The sequence below is a fragment of the Alligator mississippiensis genome, chromosome 9, assembly GCF_030867095.1.
Source record: "Alligator mississippiensis isolate rAllMis1 chromosome 9, rAllMis1, whole genome shotgun sequence".
NCBI lineage: Eukaryota > Metazoa > Chordata > Crocodylia > Alligatoridae > Alligator > Alligator mississippiensis.
Window position 1 is genome coordinate 71,422,908 of NC_081832.1, and position 25,057 is coordinate 71,447,964.

Below are 25,057 nucleotides of genomic sequence, written 5' to 3' on the forward strand. Positions count from 1 at the left end.
CTGACCAGCCACACGAGAGATTTGGGCAAGTTACTGTCAGTTTGAGCTGCTGAAAATGAAGCCGTGTTCCTCAATCCCTTTGCCAGGTCAGGCGTCTCTCCCTTTGCAACCACCTGTGCAAGTCACTGCCTTCTTTCTCATGAACGGGTGTGCGCTCCGCCTGCCCTGCCCCTCCACACCTGTGAGCAGTGTCATAAAGGCAGAGGTTGCTGCCTACCGTGGAGGGAGACTAGGTTTCTGGTGCTGGTTTTCTGAAAGAAATCTTGGCAGAGGACCGGTACTACTGGATCCTGAAGCCTCCTTAACAGGTAGATCTCGTGTGTTGTTGCCCCTCTCAAGACACGGTGGCGTTGATCCAGACAGAATGGGGATTGACCTGGAAAACCTGAGGCCATGACATTAGGCCTAGATACGCTGACCTCAAAAGGCCCTGACAAAATACAGGGACTCTGACTCATTCTGAGCAGGAAAGTGAGCTGCCCTTGTCCTGGATTACATGAGAGATGTTGTCACCCGCAGTTTGGCACCAGGGAAAGCTGGGTGCAAGCTTGTCTCAAGAGGAGGATTAGCGGTTTTGCTTTTCATGTGTGCACCAAGGTTTCATGCCCTACACGCGGCTGTGCAGGATGTGGCTATGGTTGAGCGGGGACAGTAGAAAGTTGAGTTTGCAAGGCAACTCCTGTGGGACGGGGTGTGGTGTGCCCTGATGTACATCGCTAGGTGGTGGCTGCTGGGGAGAGGCGGAGGGCAGTCTTAAGAGCAGTGCACTCGCAGGGAAGTTAAGCCTTATTACCAGTACCCGTGCACAGCTGATCATAGGAAAGCAGCCGTGGCAGGAGCCCCCACCATGTCTGTGTTTGGCCTGAGCAAAGCAAGAGCAGGGAGGTGGCTCATGCCTGAGAGCGCTGAAGAAGAGGTATCAACATCCCCTTAGTACCAGTGGTCCCAGAGCACTTCTCAGATGGCGTTGTGCTTGAAGAGGGCAGTGGCACATTGGTAGTGTTGTGTCTTAGCTTGACTTTCTGGGCCAAGATCGAGTGGGTATTTTGCTTGCTCACTGGGGGAAGTAGGTCTCCCACCTGCATGGAAGAGTTCTGGCATGGCTCTCCAGGGGCAGGCACCCTCAGGTAGGAAGTAGAGGAAGGTTTGAGGTGATCCTCTATTTTAAAGAGCGATATACCTTGGAAAGTAGCTTAGTTTGGGGGTTATATAGCATTTTTGGGCAGGCAGAGAAAGGCACCTAAAGAGAACATCACACGAGTTCAGTTAACAGGAAGGCAAGGCTTTAATCAAATTATATGTCATACAGAGGCTGGGCTTCTCATCTGGATGGGGAAAACCATCTTTTGATAGGGCTTCCAGCAATGCAGACATTTCTTTCCAGAAGTGAGGTGTTCACAAGGATTTTTCTCAAAGTGTAGGTTACCTTTTAAGTGATGGACATGGGAACAAGCACCTGCACTCCTCCTCCCACGTGCGCTTGTTTAGCTTTCCTGGGACCAGTAGAGCAATTTCCGCGGAGCAATAACAAGCAGTATCTTGTTCGCTGGCATCGTTTCCCACCAAAAAAGAATGTCAGACTGAAAAGGAACTACTTCTATCCGAATAGTGCATCCAGTTGTGCAGGCCGTGTTTCTAGGTTTACAGATATCACTTACAAGTAGCGGGTGGGATCTGTCAGATTACAATTCTGGATGTGAACGTGAGACTGAATCCCAGGGTATACTTTTTGCATTGGTAGCATTCTACCTAGGGTTTCACCCTTCTTGATGGATCCACTGTATTTAACTGGTTGGATATAATATATCAGAATGCAATAACCTTTTAAAAACAGGGAAGGGGAGAGAGAGAAAAGGAAACCATCATCTGTATGAAAATGACTTAGTCCTTAGACTTAGTAACATAATTAATAGGCAAAGTGCAAAAACTCTAAATAGTCTCAATCCCTAATAATAATAGGCTTATTCTGTCTGTCCAGAGCACTCGGATTGGTTGTCCCAGCACCCAGTCACAATGCTTACTGAAACAACCAATCCGAATGCTGTGGACAGACGGAAGAAGTGGCTGGGGGCGAGCTGCTGGCTGGCCCTGAGCTGCGGAGCGCCCCGGTGCTTCCCTCTGCAGTGGGGGTACCCCCGTTCTGGGACTGCCAGGGTGGGGTGCCAGAGTGTGGGTGCTGCCCAGGGGGTGCTGCCACTGCAGAGGGAAGCACTGGGGTTCCCGGCAGCTCAGGGGCTGTGACCCTCCAGCCAGTGGTGATGCATGGGGGATGTATAAGGGTGCACGTGCACCCCCTGAGAGCACCGGTGCAGCCCCTAAACTGGCTGCACTCGCGAGTGATGAGTAGGGGGGACAGGTGCTCCCCCTGCAAGTAGCAGCTGGGGACTGGAGTGCCATGGTGCTGCCAGAAGCGGCGGCAGCCACTTCTGGAAGCAGCTTCAACAACTGCCCATAGTGATCGCCTGCCTAGCAATCGGGTGCAGGGGACACGCTCTTCCCCCCTGTGCCCCACCACCCCTCCCCTGGTTAGCAGGTTTGGCCAAGGGGTAACTCCCTCTTGCCCCGGTCAATGAGGGGGCACATACCCCCTTGACTAAGGAGGCACCAGTCGCCCATGCCTCCAGCAGATCGCTCTAGAGCTACGGGAGATGCAGGCAGGCTCTGGGAGAAAAAAAAAGATCAGGCCCCTCACTGCTTAATGTTGGCTTGGCGGAGCCTGCCCCTGCCAGCTACCACCAGGTCACTCCGCCCCTGAGCTGTAGCAGGGCCTGGTGCTTCCCTCCAGGGCAGCAGTGCCCCCCCAGGGCCACCCGGGCAGGGTGCTAACGCACATATATACATATGTGGTTTTAATGTATCTCTGTGAATGACCCAACATATTGTATCCGTATCTAGTGATTTTGAAGTTTAAGAAATATAGAAGCAGTTTGTCTCACTTACCTGATCCAGAAAGCTGGACGCCATTGTCAACAGCATTACCATTTCCATAAGGCTTCGCCTGGCTGACAATTCTTCCACTGAAAGGTGCCCGCACTGTTGATCCATCCCGACATAACACATCCACTCCTTTATGCAACCGATTTAGTCTGAAAGTGTTTATGGATAAAACAGATAACAGAGATTTACATTCTGGCCTCCATGGATGAATGTAGAGGGCACGTAATCTCTGCAGAATGAAACTATAAAATACCATTGGAGCTACTGTACTCCTCTGCCTGTTTATTCATAGTATTAACTTTACATTCTTAAATCCAAGTGGGAATGTCTACCCTTTAAACGTCTGTTAGGCACAATAATACTGAACTGGCTATTAGCACGTCACATTGTAACTTACAATGTAGCACCATAGTGTCCACAGCCATGGCGATCACAAGTCCTTACTTTATTTTTGGGGTTGCCATTGCATATTTGTCCCCAGGGTCCCGCCGCAACTGTAGGAAAAAATAAAACATACACAGCTGAAGGGACTTATCTAGTCTTGTACAAGAGAGTAGTTAGCAAGTGTAAACTCAAGCCTTGCTTCCATGACACACTGTCTGGGACTTTTCTTCCTACAGTTGCTTTCACTCATGTTAATGCAGAGTTAACTTAATATGTATAACGACACAAGATATATATAATCATATATTCCCAGTTTAAGCATCGTGTCATCTGACGATGCAAGTAGATGATCTCATTTAGATTAGATAACAATGTTCTAAATTAGCACGGTTAAATGGATGGCAGCCTTGTCACCTTGTTTGATTTGAATACAACTCCAGTGGAATAAATACAAAAACATACTAAGCAAAAAATCCTTAATGTGGACGAGGCCACAGACTACGGGTCTGGCTCTTAGTTCAAGGGTTAAACTCAATGACGCTGTGTTGATGATGAGGACAGAAGTGGGTCATTTCTGCCAGTCTTGAAGGTTATAGCTTGGTTGTAGCTTCTTTGTGTGACTTTGTCTAATAGAGTCATTTGTTTTAAGACCGTGGTTCTGCTCGCTAAGAAATAGAGCCATGCCAGCAACCAGAGTGCAGGTATTTATCTCATGTCTTAATCTGGAATTAGTCTAAAACCATGTCAGTTTTACAGCTCTCCTGGCCTAGAACCAGTCAGCTTCAGTTTGTATAGGGACGCGCAAGGAAAGTAAAGGAAATCAAATAAAAGGATGAGGACTATGTGCATAAACAAAAGCATTGTAAATCCTCTCATAAGGACTTTTCTTCAGGTATAAAGTGGCCCGAATTCCCTTTAGAAAGGGACCTTTATCTGATTTAGCTTAATATTCTTAAAGGGCTGTGAAGAGACAAGCCTTTAATGTGTTCTAGCATGCACTCCAAATTGCTAATAAAATAGCTTGTACAGGAAGGTTTTTATATTTCCTTAGAGAAAAATGTTAATAAAATATTGCATTTTGCCTTAAGCCTTCACAAGACAAGCACATGTGGAAGGATTGTTCCCTGCAAGAGTATTTACTTCATAGCAAAGATAGGGAACCTCTCCTAGGAAGCTTGAGAAAGAGATGAGCAAAACATAGCACATATCCGTATTAACTTACCAATGGACAGTAAGCCAGCAAGAACGATCACCTTCATTGTCAACATTTTTGCAGGTCTCTCACTGGTGTCTTCTTGATCAAGTCAAGGATGCAATGTGGTGCATCTAGCTTCGTTTATATATTCTCCTGTACCCAGGCAGACTTCCGTCTTCAGTATCATTTCCCGGATTGCAATAGGAAAATAAACCAGTAATGCTGCTGATAAGTCTGGTTGTGAAAGACAAATACAATTGGCCACTTAGGCCATTCATTTCTACTGGTAGACATTAATGGAAAATATCCACCCCTGGAAATGTTTCTAGGAGAGGGAGTGTACAATGCATTCAGCCTGCACCCACTCCCTCTCCTCCTAGCTTTGTGTTTTGTGAAGGTGAGTGCAGGATGTGGGTATGATGTGTCTGTCCTCAGTAACCAGCGTTACAGCTAAGAGAGAAGTGGAGAAGACTGATTATGGCACAATCAGGAAGACCTTGAAAAGGTAGCGCCACCGGGGGTTTTTTTGGTTTTTGGATTTGGTTCCTCTAGAAGACACACCCATGACACACACAGCTGTCACACACAAGGCGTGGTTCCTCTAGAAGACACACCCATGACACACACAACTGTCAGCCTTGTTTCCTAGAGTCCTGTACTTCCGAAACAGGTTACCCGTGGGCACGCCACATGCTGCAATAGGCATTTAGAGCAGAGCTTGAAATTGGATGTTTTTGATATCCAGCAAGTTCTCTTGCTCTTACTGATTTCCATGCAGAAGGTTAAGTTTTGGAAACTGGATGATAAAAAAAAAGGTGGAAAATAGGGAATCTGACTAAATGAAATTTTCCACAGAAGTGGAAACACCAGCTGTGGGTTTTTTGTTTTTTGTTTGGGTTTTTTTTGGGGGTGGGGGTCAAAAATGAAACCCCTTTGGTCAGTAACTAATCCAAGCACCTTTACCTTGGCTTAGTTCCCAAAGTTTCCGGTAAGACCCTGGAAATGTCCCCCTGACATGCCCCATCCTATCAGTAAGTGTTTATCCTACTGGGAGAGGATCAAGGACTTTGTTGGGGGACGGAGGAACTCCAAGTGGAACATGCCAGGGGACTCACTAATGCCAGGAGCCTGGGGAAGAAGCAGGAAGGGCTAGCCCTCCTGCTCTGTAGTGGGCAATATGACCTGGTAGGGATCACGGAGATCTGGTGGGACCCCTTGCATGATTGAAGCGTAGCCGTAGAGGAGATAGGTTGCAGACACAGGTGGACCTGGACAGGCTCAAGGGTTGGGCAAACCAGAATCAGGTGAAGTTGAACACTACCAAGTGTAATGTGCTGCATCTGGGGACAAACAACCCTCAGCATACATACAGGTGCAAGTGGTGACAGCTTGACTTGCACCACGGCTGAAAGAGACCTAGGGGTAATGATTGACCATCGCATGAACATGAGCCGTCGGTGCGAGGCGGTGTCCAGCACGGCAAATAACACACTGGCATGCATCAACCGATGCATCTCATGTAAAACTGGGGTAGTGATGCTCCCACTGTAGTCAGCACTGGTGAGACCGCCGGTGGAGTGCTGCGTCCAGTTCTGGGCACCGCCCTTCAACAAGGACATGGAAAAACTGGAGAGGATCCAGAGTGTGGCAGAAAGCCACCTTTGTTTCTCCCCCCAAAACTCTGCTCCATGAAAATTTGGTTAAGATGGGCCCAGCAGAGGACACACACCTTTACCCTCTGTCTTTAGCTAACCTGAGCTGGATACATTCCTGAGGGAGGGGGAAACCTGCTCCCTCTGCCTACGTGACTAGTATCACATACCTGGGTGAGGGGCTTCCTCCCTGATGGGCTAGGGTCTGCCCGCCAACTAGTGATGTATTTCAAATTGGTTGGCTGACTGCCAACAGGTGCTAGCCTCCATTGGAGCAGGTAAATGAGGTCACAAGGGGTTAAGAACTGCCCAGGAGGAGGGGGCAGCAGCCATGAAGAACTGGATGCCTTTAAGTCGGCAGGCCCAGATGGGCTCCATCCGAGGATGCTGAAGGCACTGGCCGACATCATTGCAGAGCCACTGGCGGGAATATTCGAATGCTCGTGGCGCACGGGCCAAGTCCCAGAAGACTGGAAAAGGGCCAATGTGGTCCCCATTTTCAAAAAGGGGAGGAAGGAGGACCCGGGCAACTATAGGCCAGTCAGTCTCACCTCCATCCTTGGTAAAGTCTTTGAAAAAATTATCAAGGCTCACATTTGTGAGAACCCGGCAGGGCAAATTATGCTGAGGGGAAACCAACATGGGTTTGTGGCAGGCAGATCGTGCCTGACCAACCTAGTCTCTTTCTATGACCAGGTTACGAAACGCCTGGACACAGGAGGAGGGGTGGATGTCGTATACTTAGACTTCAGGAAGGCCTTCGATACGGTATCCCACCCCATACTGGTGAACAAGTTAAGAGGCTGTGATGTGGATGACTGCACAGTCCGGTGGGTGGCGAATTGGCTAGAGGGTCGCACCCAAAGAGTCGTGGTAGATGGGTCGGTCTTGACCTGGAAGGGTGTGGGCAGTGGGGTCCTGCAGGTTCGGTCCTTGGACCGATACTCTTTAATGTCTTCATCAGTGACTTGGACGAGGGAGTCAAATGTACTCTGTCCAAGTTTGCAGATGACACAAAGCTATGGGGAGAAGTAGACACGCCGGAGGGCAAGGAACAGCTGCAGGCAGACCTGGATAGATTGCACAAGTGGGCAGAAAACAACAGGATGCAGTTCAACAAGGAGAAATGCAAAGTGCTGCACCTAGGGAGGAAAAATGTCCAGCACACCTACAGCCTGGGAAATGACCTGCTGGGTGGCACACAGGTGGAAAGGGATCTTGGAGTCCTAGTGGACTCCAAGATGAACATGAGCCGGCAGTGTGACAAAGCCATCAGAAAAGCCAATGGCACTTTATCGTGCATCAGCAGATGCATGACGAATAGGTCAGGGAGGTGATACTTCCCCTCTATTGGGCGCTGGTCAGACCGCAGTTGGAGTACTGCGTGCAATTCTGGGTGCCACACTTCAAGAAGGATGCGGATAACCTGGAGAGGGTCCAGAGAAGGGCAACTCATATGGTCAAGGGCTTGCAGACCAAGCCCTACGAGGAGAGACTAGAGAAACTGGACCTTTTCAGCCTCCGCAAGAGAAGGTTGAGAGGCGACCTTGTGGCTGCCTATAAGTTCATCACGGGGGCGCAGAAGGGAATTGGTGAGGTTCTATTCACCAAGGCACCCCCGGGGGTTACAAGAAACAATGGCCACAAGCTAGCAGAGAGCAGATTTAGATTGGACATTAGGAAGAACTTCTTCACAGTTCGAGTGGCCAAGGTCTGGAACGGGCTCCCAAGGGAGGTGGTGCTCTCCCCTACCCTGGGGGTCTTCAAGAGGAGGTTAGATATGCATCTAGCTGGGGTCATCTAGACCCAGCACTCTTTCCTGCTTATGCAGGGGGTCGGACTTGATGATCTATTGAGGTCCCTTCCGACCCTAACATCTATGAATCTATGAATCTATGAGGGTGACTCAGAGACAGAGAAGAGCTGGACCATCTGAAACTTGCTCTCTCTCTCAAAACTCATGATCAAGGAACTGCCTGCCTCCAGAGGGAATCTCCACCTGCCTCTGGATGATACTTGTGAGTAAGCTACCTCAGATCGAACTGGATATATAGCTTGCAGGAACTCAGATGCACCATCAAAAGGCTACCCAGCCAGGGGACTTTGCTCTATGGGATTTCTCTGATATGGCTCTACCCTGTACCCTATTCTAACCCTCCCCTCTGTAACCAATAAAGTTCTCCTTGGTATCTAGTGTGGGAGGCTTATTGGGAGTGGGTCTAGATTATGCCTTGGGGTCCCCTTGGTTCAGCTAACTAAGGGAGACCACTTCTTGTGCTTCCGACTGAGGGAAGCATCCCAACTTCTTGAACTGAACCAAATACCCTTGGGGGCTACTAGACTTGTGTTTCCCAGGATGCACAGAGCCAGAATTAAGTCCAGAGCCCCGGGTGGTGGCAGTGGAGCCCCCAGGCTAGTGGGTGTGCTCCAGGAAGGGGGTCGGCCGGACGGGAGGCACCCCAGGGAGGCACTTGGAGCCTGGAATGTGGTCGGGCTCAGTGAGGTGGGCAGCTCAATGCAGGAGCGCCCCCTGCTGGCCTGCCACACAGAGAAGAGCCACCCGTATGCTTAGGGACTTGCAAGGCGAGCCATACGAGGAAAGGCTGATGGACCTGGGTCTCCTTAGCCCAGAGAAGTGAAGGTTGAGAGGGGACTTGATAGCGGCTTACCGCTGTAGCAGAGGAGTGCATCAGGAGCTTGGTGAACAACTGTTCTCTAGGGCTCCCCCACGGAAGACCAGGACCAATGCATACAAACTCCTGGAAGGCCGCTTCAGGCTTAATACCAGGTAAAACTCCTTCACAGTTGGGGTGTGCAGACTGTGAATCAAACTCCCTCCAGAGGTGGTGCAGTCACCTACCCTGGAGGTTTTCAAGAGGAGACTGGACAGTCACCTCGCTGGGATCACCTAACCCCAGTTGTCTTCCAGCCTAGAGTGGGGGGGCTGCACCCGATGATCTGTGAGGTCCCTTCCAGCCCTAACATCTATGAATCTATGAATAAGTAGCTTTGGCACCTCACTCCTCCAAGCCCCAACAAAAGCACCACAGTTCATTATAAAAGGGCTTCCATTTTATTGGCTCCATTATTTAGAGAGAAACAGTTTCAACTACAGGCTTGTTTGATCCCACCTCTCTGATGCCAGTGGTTAACAATGAATCCTAATGGGTTCAAGCTTGTATTGTCTTCAAGCGTGTCTTCCTCCTGTGAAGGAGTCTGTGCCACTTGGATGCTCTTTTCCACACAGCTATATTCAGGGATCCACTTCTCACTCCTTGCTCCTACCCCCACAACTCCAGACTTGACATGAGCCTTTCTGACCCCAGAGTATAACCGCATTCAGAAAAGATGGGGAAACCGAGGCACACACAATCATTATCAACATAAAAGCACTCCCACATCCGTTTGGAGAGGGATGCAGCCTGTCAGACTCCAACAAAATCTGCTAAGGACATAAAAAAACGAAAGGGCAGGTACCCAGCCCCAGGCTTTCAGCAGTATCATCTTTGGAGGGACCAGTTTGCTTCGGAGGGGTTTTTGACCAGAAGCTCAAGGAGGAGCTCAAAAACAGGAAATCCACCTCTGCGTGATTCATAATGACCAGGAGGCAATCCTAGTAAATGATATTCTTTGGCCTTCACTGGTAATCAAGTATCAACTATATTTGCAATATTTCATCTTCAAGACCACGAATAAGGAAATCTGAGAGGGAAATGGAGTAATCAAGTGAGAGGTTTCTGCCAGGCATGACTTGAAAGAGCAAGAGGAGAGCGTGTCGGGAAGGTAGATTTCTACCCAGGAGAACTTTTACAATCTTTTCTCCGATGCCTGATGAAGGCGCTTGTGCCCGAAAGCTTGCAATTAAAGAAAATTTTTTGCAAAAAATCTTGCTGGTCTGATAAAAGATATCATCTCTACTATGAGTCCTGATAGAAAGAAAAAAGCAAACGCAGCTTGAAGAAAGGTTTTAGTTCAACTTTGACAGAATATATTGGCCTATAATATGTGTATCGCAGTTTGACAAGAGGAGCAGCAGGCTGTGCTAGCTGACCAGCCACACGAGAGATTTGGGCAAGTTACTGTCAGTTTGAGCTGCTGAAAATGAGGCCGTGTTCCTCAATCCCTTTGCCAGGTCAGGCGTCTCTCCCTTTGCAACCACCTGTGCAAGTCACTGCCTTCTTTCTCATGAACGGGTGTGCGCTCCGCCTGCCCTGCCCCTCCACACCTGTGAGCAGTGTCATAAAGGCAGAGGTTGCTGCCTACCGTGGAGGGAGGCTAGGTTTCTGGTGCTGGTTTTCTGAAAGAAATCTTGGCAGAGGACCGGTACTACTGGATCCTGAAGCCTCCTTAACAGGTAGATCTCGTGTGTTGTTGCCCCTCTCAAGGCACGGTGGCGTTGATCCAGACAGAATGGGGATTGACCTGGAAAACCTGAGGCCATGACATTAGGCCTAGATACGCTGACCTCAAAAGGCCCTGACAAAATACAGGGACTCTGACTCATTCTGAGCAGGAAAGTGAGCTGCCCTTGTCCTGGATTACATGAGAGATGTTGTCACCCGCAGTTTGGCACCAGGGAAAGCTGGGTGCAAGCTTGTCTCAAGAGGAGGATTAGCGGTTTTGCTTTTCATGTGTGCATCAAGGTTTCATGCCCTACACACGGCTGTGCAGGATGTGGCTATGGTTGAGCGGGGACAGTAGAAAGTTGAGTTTGCAAGGCAACTCCTGTGGGACGGGGTGTGGTGTGCCCTGATGTACATCGCTAGGTGGTGGCTGCTGGGGAGAGGCGGAGGGCAGTCTTAAGAGCAGTGCACTCGCAGGGAAGTTAAGCCTTATTACCAGTACCCGTGCACAGCTGATCATAGGAAAGCAGCTGTGGCAGGAGCCCCCACCATGTCTGTGTTTGGCCGGAGCAAAGCAAGAGCAGGGAGGTGGCTCATGCCTGAGAGCGCTGAAGAAGAGGTATCAACATCCCCTTAGTACCAGTGGTCCCAGAGCACTTCTCAGATGGCGTTGTGCTTGAAGAGGGCAGTGGCACATTGGTAGTGTTGTGTCTTAGCTTGACTTTCTGGGCCAAGATCGAGTGGGTATTTTGCTTGCTCACTGGGGGAAGTAGGTCTCCCACCTGCATGGAAGAGATCTGGCATGGCTCTCCAGGGGCAGGCACCCTCAGGTAGGAAGTAGAGGAAGGTTTGAGGTGATCCTCTATTTTAAAGAGCGATATACCTTGGAAAGTAGCTTAGTTTGGGGGTTATATAGCATTTTTGGGCAGGCAGAGAAAGGCACCTAAAGAGAACAACACACGAGTTCAGTTAACAGGAAGGCAAGGCTTTAATCAAATTATATTTCATACAGAGGCTGGGCTTCTCACCTCGATGGGGAAAACCATCTTTTGATAGGGCTTCCAGCAATGCAGACATTTCTTTCCAGAAGTGAGGTGTTCACAAGGATTTTTCTCAAAGTGTAGGTCACCTTTTAAGTGATGGACATGGGAACAAGCACCTGCACTCCTCCTCCCACGTGCGCTTGTTTAGCTTTCCTGGGACCAGTAGAGCAATTTCCGCGGAGCAATAACAAGCAGTATCTTGTTCGCTGGCATCTTGATTCCCCCCCAACAAAAAGAACGTCAGACTGAAGAGGATGCGCTATTCGGACTGAAGTAGTTCCAGGTTTGTGGGCCGTGTTTCCAGGTTTGCAGATTTAACTTACAAGTTGGAGGTGGGATCTGACCGATCACAATTCTGGATGTGAACGTGAGACTGAATCCCAGGGTATACTTTTTGCATTGGTAGCATTCTACCTAGGGTTTCACCCTTCTTGATGGATCCACTGTATTTAACTGGTTGGATATAAAATATCAGAATGCAATAACCTTTTAAAAACAGGGAAGGGGAGAGAGAGAAAAGGAAACCATCATCTGTATGAAAATGACTTAGTCCTTAGACTTAGTAACATAATTAATAGGCAAAGTGCAAAAACTCTAAATAGTCTCAATCCCTAATAATAATAGGCTTATTCTGTCTGTCCAGAGCACTCGGATTGGTTGTCTCAGCACCCAGTCACAATGCTTACTGAAACAACCAATCCGAACGCTGTGGACAGACGGAAGAAGTGGCTGGGGGCGAGCTGCTGGCTGGCCCTGAGCTGCGGAGCGCCCCGGTGCTTCCCTCTGCTGTGGGGGTACCTCCGTTCTGGGACTGCCAGGGTGGGGTGCCAGAGTGTGGGTGCTGCCCAGGGGGTGCTGCCACTGCAGAGGGAAGCACTGGGGTTCCCGGCAGCTCAGGGGCTGTGTGACCCTCCAGCCAGTGATGATGCATGGGGGATGTATGAGGGTGCACGTGCACCCCCTGAGAGCACCGGTGCAGCCCCTAAACTGGCTGCACTCGCGAGTGACGAGTAGGGGGGACAGGTGCTCCCCCTGCAAGTACCAGCTGGGGACTGGAGTGCCATGGTGCTGCCAGAAGCGGCGGCAGCCACTTCTGGAAGCAGCTTCAACAACTGCCCATAGTGATCGCCCGCCTAGCAATCGGGTGCAGGGGACACGCTCTTCCCCCCTGTGCCCCACCACCCCTCCCCTGGTTAGCAGGTTTGGCCAAGGGGGAACTCCCTCTTGCCCCGGTCAATGAGGGGGCACATACCCCCTTGACTAAGGAGGCACCAGTCGCCCATGCCTCCAGCAGATCGCTCTAGAGCTACGGGAGATGCAGGCAGGCTCCGGGACAAAAAAAGATCAGGCCCCTCGCTGCTTAATGTTGGCTTGGCGGAGCCTGCCCCTGCCAGCTACCACCAGGTCACTCCGCCCCTGAGCTGTAGCAGGGCCTGGTGCTTCCCTCCAGGGCAGCAGTGCCCCCCCAGGGCCACCCGGGCAGGGTGCTAACGCACATATATACATATGTGGTTTTAATGTATCTCTGTGAATGACCCAACATATTGTATCCGTATCTAGTGATTTTAAAGTTTAAGAAATATAGAAGCAGTTTGTCTCACTTACCTGATCCAGAAAGCTGGACGCCATTGTCAACAGCATTACCATTTCCATAAGGCTTCGCCCGGCTGACAATTCTTCCACTGAAAGGTGCCCGCACTGTTGATCCATCCCGACATACCACATCCACTCCTTTATGCAACCCATTTATTCTGGAAGTGTTTATGGATAAAACAGATAACAGAGATTTACATTCTGGCCTCCATGGATGAATGTAGAGGGCACGTAATCTCTGCAGAATGAAACTATAAAATACCACTGGAGCTACTGCACTCCTCTGCCTGTTTATTGATAGTATTAACTTTACAATCTTAAATCCAAGTGGGAATCTCTACCTTTTAAACGTCTGTTAGGCACAATAATACTGAACTAGCTATTAGCATGTCACATTGTATTTTACCTTTTAGCATTATAGTGTCCACAGCCATGGCGATCACAAGTCCTTACTTTATTTTTGGGGTTGCCATTGCATATTTGTCCCCAGGGTCCCGCCGCAACTGTAGGAAAAAATAAAACATACACAGCTGAAGGGATTTATCTAGTCTTGTACAAGAGAGTAGTTAGCAAGCGTAAACTCAAGCCTTGTTTCCATGACGCACTGTCTGGGACTTTTCTTCCTACAGTTGCTTTTTTTATGTATATTAAGCTAACGCAGAGTTAACTTAATATGTATAATGACACAAGATATATAAAATCATATATTCCCAGTTTAAGCATCGTGTCATCTGATGATGCAATTAGATGATCTCATTTAGATTGGCTAACGATGTTCTAAATTAGCACGGTTAAATGGATGGCAGCCTTGTCATCTTGTTTGATTTGAATACAACTCAATCATTAGTACAATGGAATTAATACAAAAAGATATTCAGCAAAAAAACCTTAATGTGAACGAGGCCACAGACTACGGGTCTGACTTTTAGCTCCAGGATTAAACTCAATGACGCTGTGTTGATGATGAGGACAGAAGTGGGTCATTTCTGCCAGTCTTGAAGGTTATAGCTTGGATGTAGCTTCTTTGTGTGACTTAGTCTAATAGAGTCATTTGTTTTAAGACTGTGGTTCTGCTCACTAAGAAATAGAGCCATGCCAGCAACCAGAGTGCAGGTATTTATCTCATGTCTTAATCTGGAATTAGTCTAAAACCGTGTCAGTTTTACAGCTATCCTGGCCTAGAACCAGTCAGCTTCAGTTTGTATAGGGACGCTCAAGGAAAGTAAAGGAAATCAAATAAAGGGATGAGGACTATGTGCATAAACAAAAGCATTGTAAATCCCCTCATAAGGACTTTTCTTCAGGTATAAAGTGGCCCGAGTTCCCTTCAGCAAGGGATCTCTAGCTGTTTTACCTTAATATTCTTCATAGATTCATAGATTCATAGATGTTAGGGTCGGAAGGTACCTCAATAGATCATCAAGTCCGACCCCCTGCTTAGGCAGGAAAGAGTGCTGGGTCTAGATGACCCCAGCTAGATGCCTATCTAACCTCCTCTTGAAGACCCCCAGGGTAGGGGAGAGCACCACCTCCCTTGGGAGCCCATCCCAGACCCTGGCCACTCGAACTGTGAAGAATTTCTTCCTAATGTCCAGTGTAAATCTGCTCTCTGCTAGCTTGTGGCCATTATTTCTTGTAACCCCCGGGGGCGCCTTGGTGAATAAAACCTCACCAATTCCCTTCTGTGCCCCCGTGATGAACTTATAGGCAGCCACAAGGTCGCCTCTCAACCTTCTCTTGCAGAGGCTGAAGAGGTCCAGGTGCCCCAGTCTCTCCTCGTAGGGCTTGGTCTGGAAGCCCTTAACCATACGAGTGGCCCTTCTCTGGACCCTCTCCAGGTTATCCACATGCCTCTTGAAGTGCGGTGCCCAGAATTGCACGCAGTACTCCAACTGCGGTCTGACCAGCGCCCGATAGAGGGGAAGTATCACCTCCCTGGACCTATTTGTCATGCATCTGCTGATGCACGATAAAGTGCCGTTAGCTTTTCTGATGACTTCATCACACTGATGACTCCACTAGGACTCCAAGATCCCTTTCCCCTTCTGTGCCACCCAGCAGGTCATTCCCAAGGCTGTAGGTGTGCTGGACATTTTTCCTTCCTAGGTGCAGCACTTTGCATTTCTCCTTGTTGAATTGCATTCTGTTGTTTTTTGCCCATTTGTCCAACCTGTCCAGGTCTGCCTGCAGCTGTTCCCTGCCCTCCGGTGTGCCCACTTCTCCCCACATTTTTGTGTCATCCGCAAACTTGGACAGAGTACACTTCACTCCCTCGTCCAAGTCGCTGATGAAGACATTGAAGAGTATTGGTCCTAGGACCGAGCCCTGTGGGACCCTGCTGCCCACACCCTTCCAGGTCGATACCGACCCATCCACTACGACTCTCTGGGTGCGACCCTCTAGCCAATTCGCCACCCACCGGACTGTGTAGTCATCAAAGTCACAGCCTCTTAACTTGTTCACCAGTATGGGGTGGGATACCGTATCGAAGGCCTTCCTGAAGTCTAAGTATATGACGTCAACCCCTACTCCTGCATCTAGGCATTTTGTAACCTGGTCATAAAAAGAGACTAGACTAGTCAGGCATGATCTACCTGCTACGAACCTGTGCTGGTTTCCCCTCAGCATAATTTTTCCTGCTGGGCTCTTGCAAATGTAAGCCTTGATAATTTTTTCAAAGACTTTGCCAAGGATGGAGGTGAGACTGGCTGGCCTATAGTTGCCCGGGTCCTCCTTCCTCCCCTTCTTGAAAATGGAGACCACATTGGCCCTTTTCCAGTCCTCCGGGACCTGGCCCATGTGCCACGAGCGTTCAAATATTCCCGCCAGTGGCTGTGCAATGACGTCAGCCAGTGCCTTCAGCACCCTCAGATGGAGCTCATCCGGGCCTGCCGACTTAAAGGCATCCAGTTCCTCCAAGTGACTCTGCACCATCTCAGGGTCTACGCATGGTAGTCTGGTGCCCTGCTTAAAGGACTCTGCAGAGACAAGCCTTTAATGTGTTCTAGCATGCACTCCAAATTGCTAATAAAATAGTTTGTACAGGAAGGTATTTATATTTCCTTAGAGAAAAATGTTAATAAAATATTGCATTTTGCCTTAAGCCTTCACAAGACAAGCACATGTGGAAGCAATGTTCCCTGCAAGAATATTTACTTCATAGCAAAGCTAGGGAACCTCTCCTAGGAAGCTTGAGAAAGAGATTAGCAAAACGTAGCAAATATCCGTATTAACTTACCAATGGACAGTAAGCCAGCAAGAACGATCACCTTCATTGTCAACATTTTTGCAGGTCTCTCACTGGTGTCTTCTTGATCAAGTCAAGGATGCAATGTGGTGCATCTAGCTTCGTTTATATATTCTCCTGTACCCAGGCAGACTTCCGTCTTCAGTATCATTTCCCGGATTGCAATAGGAAAATAAACCAGTAATGCTGCTGATAAGTCTGGTTGTGAAAGACAAATACAATTGGCCACTTAGGCCATTCATTTCTACTGGTAGACATTAATGGAAAATTTCCACCCCTGGAAATGTTTCTAGGAGAGGGAGTGTACAATGCATTCAGCCTGCACCCACTCCCTCTCCTCCTAGCTTTGTGTTTTGTGAAGGTGAGTGCAGGATGTGGGTATGATGTGTCTGTCCTCAGTAACCAGTGTTACAGCTAAGAGAGAAGTGGAGAAGACTGATTATGGCACAATCAGGAAGACCTTGAAAAGGTAGCGCCACCGGGGGTTTTTTTGGTTTTTGGATTTGGTTCCCCTAGAAGACACACCCATGACACACACAGCTGTCACACAAGGCGTGGTTCCTCTAGAAGACACACCCATGACATACACAACTGTCAGCCTTGTTTCCTAGAGTCCTGTACTTCCGAAACAGGTTACCCGTGGGCACGCCACATGCTGCAATAGGCATTTAGAGCAGAGCTTGAAATTGGATGTTTTTGATATCCAGCAAGTTCTCTTGCTCTTACTGATTTCCATGCAGAAGGTTAAGCTTTGGAAACTGGTTTAGAAAAAAAAAGGTAGAAAATAGGGAATCTGACTAAATGAAATTTTCCACAGAAGTGTTTGTTTCCTGTGAGAAACACCAGCTGTGGGTTTTTTGTTTTTTGTTTGGGTTTTTTTGGGGTGGGGGTCAAAAATGAAACCTCTTTGGTAAGTAACTAATCCGAGCACCTTTACCTTACCACGGCTGAAAGAGACCTAGGGGTAATGATTGAGCATCGTATGAACGTGAACCGTCGGTGCGAGGCAGTGGCCAGCACGGCAAATAACACACTGGCATGCATCAACCGATGCATCTCATGTAAAGCTAGGGTAGCGATGCTCCCACTGTAGTCAGCACTGGTGAGACCGCCAGTGGAGTGCTGTGTCCAGTTCTGGGCGCTGCCCTTCAACAAGGACATGGAAAAACTGGAGATGTTCCAGAAAAGAGCCACCCATATAATTAGGGACTTGCAAGGCAAGCCATACAAGGAAAGGCTGAGGGACCTGGGCCTCCTTAGCCTAGAGAAGAGAAGGTTAGAGGGGACTTGGTAGCGGCTTACCAGTGTATCAGAGGAGTGCATCAGGAGCTTGGTGAACAACTGGTCTCTAGGTTTCCCCCATGGAGAACCAGGACCAATGAATACAATCTCCTGGAAGGTCACTTCAGGCTTAATACCAGGAAAAACTCCTTCACGGTTGGGGTGTCCAGACTGTGGAACAAACTCCTTCCAGAGGTGGTGCAGTCACCTACCCTGGAGGTTTTCCAGAGGAGACTGGACAGTCATCTCGCTGCGGTCACCTAACCCCAGTTGTCTTCCTGCCTAGTGTGGAGGGTTGGACCCAATGATCTGTGAGGTCCCTTCCAGCCCCGTACAATTTATGAATCTATGGATAAGTAGCTTTGGCACCTCACTCCTCAAAGCCCCAACAAAAGGACCACAGTTCATTATAAAAGGGCTTCCATTTTATTGGCTCCATTTTTTAGAGAGAAACAGTTTTAACTACACAATAGCTCAAATGTTTTGGTTCATGTTTGTGCATGAATTTACACACATTTAGAAGTAGTGAGTTGGATCGGTCAAGTCACAATTCTGGATGTGAACATGAGATGTAATTCCAGGGTACACTTTTTGCATTGGGAGCATTACACCAAGTCTCTGGCCTTTCTTGATGGGTCCTCTGCTCTTGAATGGTTTGATATGAAACATCTTAATGCAATGTCCTTTTCAAAGGAAAAGAGAGGGAGAGAGAAAGAAGAAAATGATTAGTTGTATGAAAATGACTTAGCAGCTGTCATAGTAATTAAATTAGAAGGCCCAATATGGACACTGAATATTCTCAATATTAATTATAACTTTAATAATGAATGTGGAGCTATATGTTTCAGACACTTTACTAGGCCCTGCCCTTGGCTTTTATATCTGAAGTATGGGAAGGTTTCCTGTGTACTACTTACAAGCAGCCAATCTTGATATTACCTGCTGAATCCAAATTTCAACAATTTTTGCACCTAGTCTATCATTACTTTCTCAGACCCATACATATACATCCTCCTCAGTTTGAGGTTGACTGTGTGGTGCCTACCACTTTGACACACACAGTAGATATTGGATCATGGATCTCCAGACTATGTTAACCTGAAGCTCTTGAATTCAGGCTGCAACAGATTCCTATTCTTTGAGGGTTGTGCTCCTGAGTTATGTTTTGAGCAGCAGATCACTATTGCCTTTAGACTCTAGACTGCTGGCTTCATGAACCTCAAGTGACAGAAAACTTCATTCCTCTTAAGAAAATTAACTCTGCCTTTTAGAAGAGTCCACCAACTCAACGTATTTGGGGGATTTGTTTTAAGTTAGGCTGTCACACGGGAAGAGCTTGGTGTCATTGACCTGCTCACCTTTGATGAGGGAGATCCATAAGTGAGAACTGCAGTAATTTTCTTGTAGAAATGGCAACTGGCCTAGTGGGTTTCTAGCTTTTTTCCTCCTGGATTCAAAAGCCAGAACACTGCCGTTCTGTTTGAATCATGCATTTAAAATGAGCCAATACAAATGACTCCTAGCTTAGTTAAGTTCTGATTTTTGTGTGGCCCAGTGAGTAATAATCAGGGTGGGGTATATATGTACACTCCATCATTAAGGTTAGGAAATACAGAAATATAGTTTCATAGTTTCATAGTAGTTAGGGGTCAAAAAGGACTTAAATAGATCATCTAGTCTGACCCCCTGCCAGTGGCAGGAGCACACGCTGGGATCACATGACCCCAGACAGGTGTTCGTCCAACTTCTTTTTGAATTTACCCAAGGTAGGAGCGAAGACCACTTTGCTAGGAAGTTGGTTCCAGATCCTAGCCACCCTAACAGTGACATAGTGCCTCCTAATCTCTAACCTGAACCTATTCTCTAGCAGCTTCTGGCCATTGTTCCTTGTCACCCCAGGTGCTGCTGGGGGAATAGGACCCTTCCTATTTGCTGCTGATCTCCCCTAACAAGTTTGTAGGCAGCCACCAAATCTCCCCTCAGCCTCTGTTTGCTGAGGCTGAACAGGTTCAGGTCCCTCAGCCTCTCCTTCTAGGGCCTGCCCTGCTGCCCTCCAACCAAGTGGGTGGCCCTCCTCTGGACCCTCTTAAGGCAGGCCACATCCTTCTCAAAGTGCAGTGCCCAGAACTGGACGCAGTACTCCAATTGAGGCTGGACCAATGTCGCGTAGAGGGGGAGCATCACCTCTCTGGACTGGCTTGAGATGCATCTTTGGATGCACGACAAGGTGTGGGTGGATTTGCTGGCTGCGGTCTGGCATTGGCGGCTCATGTTCATCTTGGAGTCAGTAATGACTCCAAGATCCCTTTCCGCCTCTGTGCTCACAAGGGGGAGCTCCCCAGCTTGTATGTGTGCTGTGGATTCCTTCTCCCCAGGTGCAGCGCCCTGCATTTATCTACATTGAAGCCCATCCTACTTCCATCTGCCCACTTCTGTAGTCTGTCTAAATCTAATTGTAGCCTCTTTCTCCCTTTGAGTGTGCCTACCTCTCCCCAAGTACTTTGTCTTAGTTACCTGATCCAGAAAGCTGAATGCCATTATCAATGGCATTACGGTTTCCATAAGGCTTAACTTTTCTGTCAATGTTTCCAGTGAATGGAGAATACACGATTGATCCATCCTTGCAGATGACATCTACCCCCTGGTGCATCTGGCTTCCTCTGGAAAAGGTGGGCATGTGTAAATAGCCATGTAAACGTGTGCATCATTGAGGTAACGAAACACAATGCGGAATGCAATAACACTCTGCAGAACTACGGTATTCTCATGCTGACTTGCTTGTACTATTAGAGTGGAAAGTCTTAAAAAAGAACGGAAAACCTTGCATTTTCCAGTTTTTCAAAAGGCGTTTCTCAGGTTGGATTCTTGCTTTCACGCAGCTGGGGGTGGGGAGGAATTCTGGCTCCAATCAAATCTATGGGAATTTTTCCATTGGCTTCAGTGGGGTCCAAACTTTTACCAGAGGTAAACCTGCATCTTCCCTTGACTTCAGACGACCTGCTGTTGTCCACCAAACTAGCCTCATCTACATGTGGGCTTTCCCGGATGGACTATTTTGTAGACTCCGTCCTTGCCGGTGGAACGCTGCCTATGCTGTTTGCTGTCTATTCCTTGAACAGACGGTTGCTCAATCCTGCACTCCTTTCCACATACACATTTTCTACCCTCCTTATTTTCTGCCACAGCTAAACATTGTCCTTTAAACAGAGTTTGATATTCCCTAGCTGTCAGTGCCCCTTAGTCCTTGTTGCTGTACCTTTCATTGGTGTATCCGCCGCAGCCTTTGGAATCGCAGCCTCTTACTCTGTTTGCCGGCTGAGTTGAACATATATTTGCCCAGGGCCCTGCAAAAGCTTCAAAAAGAGATGAAAGAGAATAAGCACCCAGCTCGCATTGGCCTTCCCCTCTTTTAGGGATAGTAATTGTCAAATGATACATTTTAACTCTTTTTTTTGGGTGGAATTTAAGAGCACAATCCAAAGCCACTGAGTTCGTGGTAGGTCTCCTGTTGAGGTCTGTGGTCTTTGGGTTAGGGTTTGGAGGAGGAGAAAGTTTAAACTCTAACTTCTCAGAGGTTTTGGAAGCACCACAAAAATTGTTTGTCTTTTGACCTCATATTTAGCAGAGACGGTGTGGGTAGGAGGGGGAAGATGCAATGATGCAGTTGCTCCCTTTACCCCACTTTGCTTATGTAGTCTGCTAGTAGTGTGGGACCCAGGGGTCTAAGGCCACTGCTGCCCACTAGGCCTGTGCGAAATGGCTAGTATTCGCTTTGCATTCAGCTGATTCAGGGGACAGTGGTTCGATTCGGTGATTCAGATCACTACCCTGAATCGATTCGGCTGAATCTGATTCAGAGATTGGTCAGGCAGGGCAGCCATGGTGGGGGGCTAGGGGAGCAGGCAGGGGATGGGACTTGGCAGAGGTCCTCCCATCCCCTGCCCCCTACTTACCTGCTCTGAGTCCGGCTCCAGCTCCCTGCTGCAGCAGGTGGGGACTGCCCGAATCATCGAAGCTCTCCAAATCTTTTCCAAAGATTCGGACAGCTTTGAATCAATTTGGATTTGGAGATTCAGCCACCGAATTGGGCCGAATCTCCTCTGAATTGAATCAGCACTCAAAGCTTTGCACAGCCCTATTGCCTACCCTGCAACCTGCTTGCCTGTTGCCAACTTCAGGGTCTCAAGTCACTGCTGATGAGTACAGTTGGTGAGAGGGGAAACAGGGAGGGTCTGTAGAGCCACGGGAGTTGGACACCCCCCATCCGACTGCTCCCCACCCCTTGCCTTCTACAATCTTAGATCTGCTCCTGTATTTTTATAACTTGTTCTCTGCCTGTTGATAGCAACAGTAGCGCAGCTCTGCATCCAAGCCTCTCTGCCTATCCTGTTTCGTTTTATCCTAAACAGGGGATCAGATCAACAGAAGATCCTTGCTTGAATGTGACCTGGGGGATCTCATTGCAAATCTTGGGATTTGGAAAGTGCTTTGCCACATAACTCTTCCTTGTACTCACAGCTTTCCTGTGCAAGTGTTTGCAGTCAGTACGGTTCATTTTGCGTGTAGAAGATTAAGATCAAACTCTTCAGTAGTTCCACAACCTCCCACAGGAGAGCTGCCTCCACACATGCAGACATTAGGCTTGGTGAGGCAGGAAAGGAAGAGTTTTCCTGCTCACCATCCAGTCATCAGGCCTTCCCAGGACACCGCCTCAGGAATCGTGGGGAGGATTATTTCACCAACATGGTGAAATAATCCCATGTTGGCGAAATAATCCCAGCATGTTTATACCAGCTACTTCTGGCCCCACCAGTTCCCCCCACTCTCCTCCAGGGTTTCTGGGTTTTCTATCAATCCTACAATCCTTTGTGGTTGCTCAGTGTTCCAAGATTTGGGGTGGATCAAGCAAGAAATAGTCACTCTAAGGACAAATCCTACAGCACTTTACACACATGGAAGACCTGCCCCAGTAATCCCATCAGTCACGGAGAATGTACTCAAACGAACAAAGTTATGCATGTGTTTTAAGTGCTTTCAGGGCCAGAGACAAATGTTCTGTAGCCAGATCCTATATTCCTTGTGCAGGCTGAATAATGACCTTTTCTAGGTATACACCATTTATTTTAGTTGTGGAACAATTCCAGGTGAGCTAAGGGGTCAACAGTTAATGTAGAAATAAGTCTATAAGAACATGTTGGGTTGAGCTGGCAGCTGCCTCCTCACTGATTCTTCTTCTCATGTCCTGTCTGAGATTACTGATGACAGGTATTTATCAGATTTGCAGATTCGTGAGAAGCCGCAACACGTGCACTTCCACTATGGCCATTATGACCATTGGAATCACATTAACAGTAGAGGAAACAAGGTTACCTCTACTGGTGCTAGGCACAAATAGTTTATATCATATTCACAATGAGTTCAGCTAATCAGATAGCTGATATATGGGAAAATGCATTACAGTGTGAGGTCTGACATTTCAATAGGAAGAGTACTTTTTACATATAATATATATATTTTAAATACCCTCTGCTGTTATTCAAAGGATCTAATAGAAGTCCTAGGTCAGAGACCTTTTCACTTGTACAGCACTGACTCCACCAGTTCACTGATGGAGAAGAAAGGATATGAACATTTTCTGAGCTACCAGTAGTTCTATGAAGGGTCTACAACATTTATAAAAATAAGCATTATGGTAAAAATTGTATCTATCTTACTCAAACCTGTTTTCTTTAGTCATTCTTGGCTACCTGGAAAAAAAAAACTGTTACAAAAGTTTTAACAGTAAAACTATATAGACTGTCTATACCACTAGATAAGCTTAAATTAAACAAAAGCTTAAAATAAACCTTTAAAATACAGGTGAACAAATAATCTATACTTTCTTTGAACACAGGGTGCCAGACAAAATCAGTCTAAAATGGTCTTTTTTGCCATTTAGAGGACCTAAGTAAAACCTGCTGGAATTAGTATACTGTAACTTGTCTATTCCTTTTTACGAAGGAGATATAGATTAATGTTTTGTTTTATTGCACTGCAACTTGAAAGGACTTTTCTGTTAAAAATATGTATAGCATTTGGATTTTAGGGAGTTTCAATAGCAAGAATGAAGTTAATCCCAAATTGGTCCATAAACCTTACACCCCCAACAGGTTTAGCATCCGTGACTTTTACCGAATGATTTGCACTTACCAGATGGAATCACAAGAGCAAAAGTGATCACGGTGACTGCGTGCATTTTTCATCCGCCGCCAGAGCTCTGTTTTCATGGAAAGGTTGGAGATGCTTTGCTTTATATCTGTGTATTCCTGCAGAGGCTGCATCCATATTCCTAGCCAATCAGACATGATCAGAGAATTTTGAAGACTAAATTTGTAAAGCTAAATACCAATGGTGACTGACCATGTCTCTGAGGGGTCCCAGAAGGGGAGATAATATTCAGTGGTGAAATTCCAATGCCTTTGGCAAACGGCAGTGATGTGGTTTTATAGAGCAATGTACAATTAACTCGTTCTTTCATTCTTTCTTTTTTTGGCAACAGAACAATGCATTTAAAAATAAAATGGGGGAGGGAGAAGGACGGAGGTAAAACTCAAGGACAAATTTCAAGTATCTTTCTCCGGGGTGTATTTGGTAGCTGTGTTGGTCTGAGACAAGAAGACCTACAAAAAACCAAGAGTTCTAGTTTGAAGTATCTTTCTCTTCAATTTTTTAGCAGCCTGCAGCAAAATCCCAAATTTTAGCTAATAATGAATAGGCTAGGGATGGAAAGACTGTTCAAGTGATTGTTAAGCTATCTGAGCAGATACTTCAGCCACAAGCATGCTTTCGCACACCCTTCCACAACCATCTCCCCTTCTTGAAAAGATATTAGACCAGCGGTACCCTTTGTACAAAGATGCAATTTTCCACGGTAGCGTGAAATCGGGCAGAAGCTGGGGCAAGGCGGTAGCTTATGGACTTATCTGGTTGAGCGAGACATGAGCTTTCATCAGCAACAGCCTAGTTTATCGGATGCTATGAACGGACTTGTCGTTCATAGCACATCCATTCACAAGTTGGCTGTTGCCTGTGAAAGCTCATGGCTCTCTGACCCAATAAGTCTCTAAGGTGCCACCTGCCCTGCCTTCTGCCTGCCTCTATACAAAGTAAAACATGAGCCAGTAACCTTAGCCTGGAAAAGCTCATCACGAGTGAGTCCCAACCAGGGAGCTGCAGTATGCCACGCAATGTTAGCACTGTGAGGTGTACAGACACGAGTCATAAGATAAACCCAGAGATTTCAAATAAGGATCCACTGTGTTAAAACCATGCCGACCTGTTGTGGTCTTCCTGATTTCTTTGCAACAGAATTGCTCTAGTATCTTTCTGCAGTCAAAAAATGA

The 25,057-nt window shown here is 47.5% G+C and overlaps 3 protein-coding genes across 3 annotated transcripts; all 3 read right to left on the reverse strand.

Moving 5' to 3' along the window:
* Positions 1 to 1,266: 1,266 nt before the first annotated feature.
* Positions 1,267 to 4,686, reverse strand: LOC132243347 (leukocyte cell-derived chemotaxin-2-like). The gene is made up of 4 exons (XM_059712875.1): positions 4,544 to 4,686; positions 3,335 to 3,431; positions 2,941 to 3,086; positions 1,267 to 1,821 (listed from the first exon to the last, which is right to left on the reverse strand). The coding sequence occupies exons 1-4, from the start codon at positions 4,587 to 4,589 to the stop codon at positions 1,655 to 1,657; spliced, it is 456 nt and encodes a 151-aa protein (XP_059568858.1). The 5' UTR covers positions 4,590 to 4,686; the 3' UTR covers positions 1,267 to 1,654.
* Positions 4,687 to 11,475: 6,789 nt separating this feature from the next.
* LOC132243345 (leukocyte cell-derived chemotaxin-2-like) lies at positions 11,476 to 16,545 on the reverse strand. Its single transcript, XM_059712873.1, has 4 exons — positions 16,386 to 16,545; positions 13,554 to 13,650; positions 13,160 to 13,305; positions 11,476 to 12,040 (listed from the first exon to the last, which is right to left on the reverse strand). Exons 1-4 carry the CDS (start codon positions 16,429 to 16,431, stop codon positions 11,874 to 11,876), a joined length of 456 nt encoding a protein of 151 aa, XP_059568856.1. The 5' UTR covers positions 16,432 to 16,545; the 3' UTR covers positions 11,476 to 11,873.
* Positions 16,546 to 18,078: 1,533 nt separating this feature from the next.
* Positions 18,079 to 24,124, reverse strand: LOC102565240 (leukocyte cell-derived chemotaxin-2). Its single transcript, XM_006276412.3, has 4 exons — positions 23,865 to 24,124; positions 20,932 to 21,028; positions 20,190 to 20,335; positions 18,079 to 18,358 (listed from the first exon to the last, which is right to left on the reverse strand). Exons 1-4 carry the CDS (start codon positions 23,908 to 23,910, stop codon positions 18,192 to 18,194), a joined length of 456 nt encoding a protein of 151 aa, XP_006276474.1. The 5' UTR covers positions 23,911 to 24,124; the 3' UTR covers positions 18,079 to 18,191.
* Between the last annotated feature and the right edge of the window lie 933 nt (positions 24,125 to 25,057).

Excerpts from the sequence above, each read along its gene's own strand:
- LOC132243345 (XM_059712873.1), bottom strand. The coding sequence starts at position 16,431 with ATGTTGACAATGAAGGTGATCGTTCTTGCTGGCTTACTGTCCATTG. Across the intron at positions 13,306-13,553 it reads GGACACTATAATGCTAAAAG|AATAAATGGGTTGCATAAAG; the intron begins GTAAAATACAAT and ends AAACACTTCCAG. Across the intron at positions 12,041-13,159 it reads CGTCCAGCTTTCTGGATCAG|GTTATTGCATTCTGATATTT; the intron begins GTAAGTGAGACA and ends TGTTTTTAAAAG.
- LOC132243347 (XM_059712875.1), bottom strand. The coding sequence starts at position 4,589 with ATGTTGACAATGAAGGTGATCGTTCTTGCTGGCTTACTGTCCATTG. Across the intron at positions 3,087-3,334 it reads GGACACTATGGTGCTACATT|ACTAAATCGGTTGCATAAAG; the intron begins GTAAGTTACAAT and ends AAACACTTTCAG. Across the intron at positions 1,822-2,940 it reads CGTCCAGCTTTCTGGATCAG|GTTATTGCATTCTGATATAT; the intron begins GTAAGTGAGACA and ends TGTTTTTAAAAG.
- LOC102565240 (XM_006276412.3), bottom strand. The coding sequence starts at position 23,910 with ATGCACGCAGTCACCGTGATCACTTTTGCTCTTGTGATTCCATCTG. Across the intron at positions 21,029-23,864 it reads TGCTCTTGTGATTCCATCTG|CTTTTGCAGGGCCCTGGGCA; the intron begins GTAAGTGCAAAT and ends CTCTTTTTGAAG. Across the intron at positions 20,336-20,931 it reads GGCGGATACACCAATGAAAG|AGGAAGCCAGATGCACCAGG; the intron begins GTACAGCAACAA and ends CACCTTTTCCAG.